Source organism: Nothobranchius furzeri, chromosome 6 (assembly GCF_043380555.1).
Source record: "Nothobranchius furzeri strain GRZ-AD chromosome 6, NfurGRZ-RIMD1, whole genome shotgun sequence".
In the NCBI taxonomy this organism is placed as follows: Eukaryota; Metazoa; Chordata; class Actinopteri; order Cyprinodontiformes; family Nothobranchiidae; genus Nothobranchius; species Nothobranchius furzeri.
In genome coordinates, this window is record NC_091746.1 from 46,219,147 (window position 1) to 46,227,999 (window position 8,853).

Genomic DNA, 8,853 nt, shown 5'->3' on the forward strand with positions numbered 1-8,853 from the left:
AGATCTTGGAAAAGGTTGTGGCTAAACAACTCATAGCTGCTCTTGATGAACATAACATCTATGATAGCTTCCAGTCAGGTTTTCGTAGCGCTCATTCTGCTGAAACAGCTCTTCTTAGGGTCTCTAATGACCTATTGACTCACAGTGATGCAGGGGACTGTTCTGTTCTGGTCCTGCTGGACCTGACTGCAGCCTTTGACACTGTTGACCATCACCTGCTACTTAAGAGGCTGGGTAGGCATATCAGAATCTGCTCTGGAGTCGTTCTCCTCTTATCTCTCTAAGCGCTCCTTTTCTATGGCCGTCTCCAAGTTTAGGTCCTCCACCACCTCTCTTACCCATGGTGTCCCACAACGTTCTGTGCTGGGGCCTCTACTCTTCCTCCTCTATCTGCTTCCTTTTCAGCACATCCTGAGCACCTTCAAAGGAATCTCTTACCATCTTTATGCAGATGACATCCAACTGTACATCTCCTTTAAGCCCCATGAGATGTCTAAGCTGCAGCTGTTACACACCTGCTTAGACTCTATCAAAACCTGGATGGCTGGGAGCTTTCTACAGCTGAATGAAGATAAGACCGAGATCCTCATCTGTGCCCCAGACAAGCTGGTTCCCAAAGTAAGAGACTCTCTTGATCAGCTTGCTTCTCACACCAAACCTTCTGTCAGGAATCTTGGCATGACCTTTGACCCAGCTCTCACCCTGGATTCTCATGTCAGTTCTCTTGTTCGCTCTTTCTTCTTCCATCTCAGGAACATTGCAAAGCTGAGTCCCATTCTGTCCCACTCTGAACTTGAGACTGTTCTCCACACCTTCATCTCCTCACGCTTAGACTACTGTAACTCTCTTTTCACGTGTCTGAGCAGAACCTCCCTGAACCGTCTACAGGTAGTTCAGAATGCCTGTGCTCAGCTTCTGACCAAGTCCGCCAAACACACCCACATCACCCCGCTTCTCCTCCAGCTTCACTGGCTGCTGTCACACCCTGTCCTGTCTTCCCTTATGTTTTAGTCTGTGTCTCCGTTAATTGCTCCCACCTGCCTCTTGTTTCCCAATCACCCTAGCTCCCGCTCTTCGTGTATTTAAACCCCTTCTGTTCTGTGTTTCATGTCGGATCATTGTTTCATTGTCCAGTGTGCATCCTAATAAATCTGTGTGTAAAGAATCCTACCTGTCTGCCTGCTTCCTCCCCGGCCTGGATCCTCATCTCTTCTCCACTTCACCCAGCCGACGCGCATGACAGAGTGATCCGACCCGAATCCGTTGATAAATCCAGCCGGGAGATTCTGCCTTGGGAGTGCCTGCTCCGGTTCCTTTCATCTGATCACCGGCCGGCCTCCCCCCCTCCTGCTTCGCCTCGCCGAAGACGCCATCGCCGACCTTCAGCCGCTGCGTTCCTCCCTGTCCTCCCGGAACCGTAGGGGAGTTTGGACCGGGAGAAGCTCCTGGATCGCTCCAGCTATGAGGACACGAGGCTGGCGATCTGCTCCCCCGGAGTCGGTCCACGGCGTGGGGAAAGACGTCGGAATCCACCGCAGCCCTGCTCTTCATGACGGAACTGCGAGCCCGCTGCTGGCCATGCTCGGTGCGCCAGTTCGGACACGCCCCTGGTCAGACCAGCAGTTCCGTCCTCTCCAGGCGGAGGAGCAGTGCCCGCAGCCCAGCTGACCAAGCTTGTCAGTCTCCCAGCGGAGCTTGACCGGTTCCGCCAGCTTGTCTACTCCCAGGAATCCCGCCTGGACACTCTGTCATCCTCGTCACACCCATCGGAGCTCGCCAGTCTCCGGGCTGAGCTGGCCCAGCTCCATCGGGCCCTCAGCCTCCGGGAGCTTCAGATGGACGGGTTGTCCTCCCTGCTTTCTTCGTTTCCGGCACCACCAGTTCTCTCCCAGCCAGTTCCAGCGGTGGTCCCGGAGGTCGCACCCCAACCAGCCCAGAAGCAGACGGCACCTGCCCAGAAGCTGACGGATCGGGCCCAGAAGCCAACGGATCGGGCCCTGAAGCTGACGGAACCGGCCCAGAAGCAGACGGCACCTGCCCAGAAGCAGAGGGGACCGGCCCGGAAGCAGACGGTACCGGATCCGGTCCAAAAGTCGGCAATCCAGAAGTCGAACGACCAGAAACTGACTCCCCCAGACCAGAAGCCGACGGTTCCGGTTCCGGTCCTGAGGCCGGCGGTCCAGAGGTCGACGGACCAGAAGCCAACGCCCCCGGACCAGAAGCAGACGCCCCGGAGCAGAAGCAGACGGTTCTGGTCCCGGTCCAGAGGCCGGTGGTCCAGAGGTCGACGGTCCAGAAATCAAAGGACCAGAAGTCGACGCCCCCGGATCAGAAGCCGACGCCCCCGGACCAGAGGCCAACTCCCCAGGGCCATGAGAAGACGTCCCCAGACCAGAAGCAGATGGTTCCGGTTCAGGTCCAGAGGCCGGCGGTCCAGAGGTCGACGGTCCAGAAATCGAAGGACCAGGAGTCGACTCCCCCGGATCAGAAGCTGACGCCCCCAGACCAGAAGTCGATGGTGGTCGACGCCCAGTCCTGTCCTGTGGTCGACACGCCTTCCGGTTCTGAAGTCGACGCCCCTTCCTGTTCTGAAGTGGATGCCCCTTCCTGTTCTGAAGTCGATGCCCCTTCCTGTTCTGAAGTCAACGCCTCCTCGTGTTCTGAAGTCGACACCTCCTCGTGTTCTGAAGTTGTCTCGTCTGAAGTCGACCTGTCTGAAGTTGTCTCGTCTGAAGTCGACACGTCTGAAGTTGTCTCGTCTGAAGTCGTCTCCTCTGAAGTCGACGTGTCTGAAGTCGTCTCCTCTGAAGTCGACGTGTCTGAAGTCGTCTCCTCTGAAGTCGACGTGTCTGAAGTCGACGTGTCTGAAGTCAACGAGTCTGAAGTCGACGTGTCTGAAGTCGTCGTGTCTGAAGTCGACGTGTCTGAAGTCGTCTCCTCTGAAGTCGTCTCCTCTGAAGCCGTCTCCTCTGAAGACGTCTCCTCTGAAGTCGTCTCCTCTGAAGACGTCTCCTCTGAAGACGTCTCTGAAGTTGTCCCGTCTGAAGTCGCCTCTGAAGACGTCTCGTCTGAAGTCGCCTCTGAAGACGTCTCTTCTGAAGTCGACGTGTCTGAAGTCGTCTCATCTGAAGACGTCTCGTCTGAAGTCAACGTGTCTGAAGACGTCTCGTCTGAAGTCGTCTCATCTGAAGACGTCTCGTCTGAAGACGTCTCGTCTGAAGTCGCCTCGTCTGAAGTTGTCTCGTCTGAAGTCGCCTTATCCACTCTAGAGGTCGACGCTCCCTCTGGTCCGACGTCTCCACCGTCTCCGGTTCCAATGGTGGTTCTGAAGGTCGCTCCGGTCCAGTCCGTCCAAGAGACTATGTCCCCGGCCCAGCCTGCAGAGACTATGTCCCCGGCCGCTTCTGCAGAGACCCTCTGCCACAGGCGCTGGCCTCCAAGGGCCCGTCGCCTCCTCATCTGCCGCAGGCGCCGGCCTCCATGGGCCCGTCGCCTCCTCCTCTGTCCCAGGCGCAGGCCCCCGGACTCTGCTGGTCCCTGCCGCCTCTCCATCGGTCCCTCGGTTCCTCTGGGCCCTCCCTCCGGGTCCCCCTCTTTCCGCCCTGCTCCTTGTTCCTGTGGGCGTCTGGGATGCGCCCTTTGAGGGGGGATGGGGGGGGGGGGTACTGTAACACCCTGTCCTGTCTTCCCTTATGTTTTAGTCTGTGTCTCTGTTAATTGCTCCCACCTGCCTATTGTTTTCCAATCACCCTAGCTCCCGCTCCTCGTGTATTTAAACCCCTTCTGTTCTGTGTTTCATGTCGGATCATTGTTTCTGTAACGTGAGGAAATATGGGTTTTCTGTGCAAAGGTTATACTTTGCCCGGCTGGGTCAAAGCTGGGTCGCTGAGAACTTTCACCCACAGATTAAGACCTGAACGCCAGCGAGTCTGGGAGAAACCATAACATCTGAACACCTGCAGTGCCAGAAGATGTGTTCCCATGGAAAAGCTAGTCATAACATAACAAGTCTTAAACTTCCTTTCCTTTATTTTAAGTTGTTAAAAGAATCATTATTATCACTTTGCTTATTATAAATGTGTTTTAATCAAATGAATGATTATTATGCTTTGAGTAATCATAATAACAAATGAATCAATGCTTAATGAAATAATGTTTGAGGATGTTTTAGTGGTGACCTTCACACACTCAAACACTCACACACACACAAACTCTCACAGTAAATTCAAAACACATTTGCTGATGCACAAGTTTTGCTTTGAGAAGAGAAAGGCTTTTGGTAAGTTTCAGTTCATGATTCAGTTCGGTGTTTGACCACGAAAGAGGGAGGGCTGCGCCCCCCCCCCCCCCCCCCCCCGCTGTTCCTGCCAAGCCAGACAGGACAGCTGAATTACAACCGCTAACGCAGACTCGTCCAGAGTCTTTGATTTTCTGAGTAATTAAACTTAAGAAAGAGCATCTGCAAACGCTTCATCACGTGTACCGAGGTCATCTCTGGACCGGGTCGCAGCACGCCTTCGTCTTCTCTGCCAGCTGAGGTGTCACCCCTGGATGAAACATCGTCCTTTGACGTCCCGGGTCTAAAAGAGGGTCCGAATACGGTGAGGCAGTCCACGAGAGATAGCGTATGATGCATCTTTTCCAACAAAACCTAAGTTTATTCAAACCATCACTTTTCACTCAGACACCTGTTTCTTCCTGAAGCAAAATCAGATGCACACACACATTCATCTTACCTTATTCTCAATTTTCACTACATTTTGCACACACGCATCCATAATCACATCACATCACTCTCAATCTTCACATTCAACACAAGGTCTATTTGTGCAAGCTTACAATATCAACTGTTAAAGATTGTTCAACAAAGTTGCCAATGTTGATTGTTGTTTCCTATGCTTGTCATTTCAAAATCATTAGTTTAATTTGAAGAATTAAATCTTTTAACTTTCAACTTGTCTCTTCATTGAACTGAAACACAGACCCACAGATATTATCGACAGTTTATCGATGAAAACAACCTTTGAGTCTTCTTAAAACTATAAAATATGTAGGATGGTTCCTCTTTCATAAAAGAGCATAAACCATTACTCTACATTATTAAAAGAGCCTAATCAGGTTCACTACATTTCATTGTCCAGTGTGCGTCCTAATAAATCTGTGTGTAAAGAATCCTACCTGTCTGCCTGCTTCCTCCCAGGCCTGGATCCTCATCTCTTCTCCACTTCACCCAGCCGGCGCGCATGACAGCTGCCAGTCAACTTCAGGGTTCATTTCAAGATCGTGGTTCTGGTCTACAGGGCCTTACATGGACAAGCACCATCTTACATTGGTGATTTTCTTAGTCCCTACACCCCCAGCAGGTCCCTGAGGTCCAGTGGTCAAAGCCTACTGGTTGTGCAGCACCAGGCTAAAGACCAAAGGTGACAGATCATTTGCTGCAGCGGCCCCCAGACTCTGGAACTCTCTCCCCCTGAGCCTGAGATCAGTGGACTCAGTGGACTCCTTTAAAAAGCAGCTGAAGACTCACTTGTTCAAGCTGGCTTTTGTATGACCTTCACCACTCTCTCTTTATTCTGCTCTCCCCACCTATTCCACCATCCTCAGGATCCACTGATTTCCCTTTATCTATTCACTCTCTCTCTTTCTTAACATTTTTTTAATCACAATTGTCTATTTTTGCTCACTTTAAATATATTTTTAAATATTTTCTAAATGCTATTTTATATTTTTACATTTTTTGTTTTTGTGAAGTGCCTCGTGATTTTTTATCTTGAGAGGCACTATAGAAATTATACTTTCTTCTTCTTCTTCGGGAGGGACTCGGAGAAGAACCGCTTATTCTCCGGATCGAAAGGAGTCAGTTGAGGTGGTTTGGGCAGATGCCCAAACCACCTCAAAAGGCGTCCAGGAGGCATCCTGACCAGATGGTCAGGATGCCTCCTGGACGCCTCCCTGTGGAGGTGTTTCGGGCATGTCCTGCCGGCAGGAGGCCCCCGGGTCGACCCAGGATACGTTGGAGAGGTTACATCTCCAATCTGGTCCGGGAACGCCTTGGGGTCCTGTCAGAGGAACTGGTGGAGGTGGCTGGGGAGAGGACGGTCTGGAGCTCCCTAGTTGGGATGCTGCCCCTGCGACCCGGACCGGGATAAGGGGAGGAAGACGACGACGAGAATCCAGTAGAACTACATTGTGTCTGTTTCTCATGCAGCCCCTGGGACCGGTTAGAAACAGACGCAGCAACAACTCTCTTCAAATCTGAGCCAATAAACAGGTTTATTTATAAATAAATGAATAAAAGGAGGCTGATTTGGCTTGTAGGGCAAATCAGATCATATTAATTGTGTCTAATAAAAGTTTCTTTACAACAGATTAAATTATAAATTAATTGTTTTTAATATTCTTAAGTTTCAAGTTTTCGTAGGTATTTATTAAGAACCTAGAATAACTATTTAAAATTTTGAGCATAAAATATTGTTTGTAAACTAAAATAACATGACTCTGTTTTTTTTACAGCCCTAACTTAAAATAGTCAATTGTTTCAATTAAATTCAAGTTTATTTATATAGTGCCAAATCACGGCAAGAGTCGTTTCCCTTCTCTAAAGGAACAAAGTCCTTTTAACTGAGTCAGTTTTGTAAACTCACATAAAGTAAGGCGAACAATTAAAATGAAAATGACTAAGGTTTTTGAATTCATGGCCCGAGATCCTCCAGAACTAAAATGAAAAGATTAAAACTGTATACCCATGCATGTTCTGCTGTGGTGCCACTTTCTTCAGCCAACCTTTTATTTATCTGCTCTAAATCTGAGCCACTTTATTTTTAAACAAACCACACCTAATCCGTGAGAATAACAACTAAATGAAGTTTGTTTCGTCAGTTTGAAACCAGATGGTTTGCGTTCTTGATCCAATCGCATTCATTAGCATCTGAAGAAGTCCTCGAAACTCCCCTCTGTCCTGCTTTCTGTGTCAGGCAGGTGAGGAGGAAAAGAGCCCCGCCCACCTGTGCGCAGTGCGCTACACCTGTCCTATTTGGATCCGCCCCTCCCTGCTGAGTTTCAGTGTTACTTGTTTTTAAGAAGCACCTGTTGGGCTGTCAGACCCAGAACTACCAGGATCGTCAGCTAGGCAGCCAGCATGCCGTTCTGGTCCGTTTTCACCAACAATCCGGACTTTGTCCGGAGATCCCTGCGCACGCCGGGCATCCTGATCTTCGGATTGGTTCTGTCTCCCTGCGGGTGGATCCTGAACTTGACCAGCACCGTGGCCCCAAACTGGAGGACCCTGCATGGCTTCCAGAACAGACCAGATTCATATACGATTGAACAAGGGATCTGGGACGTCTGCATCGCCGCTGCCGCCGCGCAGAGCGAGCGGTGTGGTCTGACAGACACCATCTACTTCAAATCCAACCAGGTGGTCACAGTGGCGCAGGGGATGATGATCGCATCCCTGATAGTGACTCTGATCGGGCTCGGGTTTGCCATCCCGGGGGTGCGCTGCTGGAAGGAGAAGCCTCTCTGGGTCATCTGCGCCATCGCTGGGCTCCTGATCTTCTTGTCAGGTGCCTTGACCATCATTCCCATCGCCTGGTACAACCACGTGGTCGGTAACATCACATCCACGTTCCAAGAAAACGGCCTGGACATCCGCGTGGGCTACTGCATCGTGCTGGGCTACATTGGCGGGATCTTTGAAGTCCTGGCCGGCATCGTCATGATCTTTGGCCTCTGCCGTTGCTGCAAAGGTTGGAATCGAGACGAGAGACCAATTGAGGAAGCAGTTGCACGCGCGCAACGGGACCGCCACCAGCCGCGCCAGTACCCACCACCAAGACCGGAGAGGAGGCACGTGGATGTCCCGAGCCTGAACCGAACCAGGAGCGGGGCCGGCAGCAGCGTGCCCTACTCCAAGGACTCCATGGATGATGATGATGATGTGTCGTTCCCCCGGGCCAAGAGCGTCGCAGCCCGGTCAGACAACAGCTCCTTCAACAGCAGACCCTATGACGCAGACCTATGAGAGCCAGACAGGCTGATCCGAGCGTCAAATTTACGCAGAGAACAAAAGCCAAATAGAAGAACTGTAAAAGTTGTATGAGATGACAGGAAAGAACTTTGAAGTATTTGAAAACCAACAAAATGGGCAGAATGTAAAACAAAAGTAAAACCTACAGAATTATAATGTGGATTATTCCTCAGTTGCTGTTTTATACTTGAAAGCCTCAACAAGTGCAGAGAAGTTTATTATAACGTTTTTAAACTACGAAGAAGAGTGTTTCAATTTAACATCAAATAAAAACGCAAGAAGTTGTCTTTGATAATGCTGACCTTAAGGTGGGCGTGCTTTTCACCTTGAAGGAAAATTGAAAGTTTTCTTTACAAATCTTTGGTTTTTTTTTCTTCCATTTGTTTGTAAATACTGTTCTATGCACTTTTTGGTTTTGAAGGATGACTGTCTGATTACTGAGGTGATGTAAAACTCTGTTTTTATTACATATGAGCTCTATTTCTTGACTTAACTTTGTGTTTAATAATAAAAAAAAGAAAATCTTTATTTGGTAGCCAAAAAAAGAAAACGTGAGCAAAAATTAACAAATATGCAGATGGCTATGTATGTCCTCCTTGCAGAAGAAACTTCTTCAAACAGATGCATTTTTTGATCTTTCACCTGATCCAGTGTCTTGACCTCTTAAGTATACAGACAATGTGGCCAGACCTGTCTGAGAGGTTGGGCTCTTTCGACATCCTGTACAACAACATTTTCATTTCTGTTTAAACAAGAGAGAAGGCGAGGTTCAAGCGAAGTCTTTTATGAATAAAATGGTTTGCTAGACATCACAGTGCTGA

At 49.6% G+C, this 8,853-nt stretch overlaps 1 protein-coding gene across 1 annotated transcript; it reads left to right on the forward strand.

The window, feature by feature from the left end:
- The first annotated feature begins 7,104 nt into the window (after nucleotides 1-7,104).
- cldn23.1 (claudin 23.1) lies at nucleotides 7,105-8,846 on the forward strand. Its single transcript, XM_015976787.3, has one exon. The coding sequence runs from the start codon at nucleotides 7,142-7,144 to the stop codon at nucleotides 8,024-8,026; it is 885 nt and encodes a 294-aa protein (XP_015832273.1). The 5' UTR covers nucleotides 7,105-7,141; the 3' UTR covers nucleotides 8,027-8,846.
- The last annotated feature ends 7 nt before the right edge of the window (nucleotides 8,847-8,853 follow it).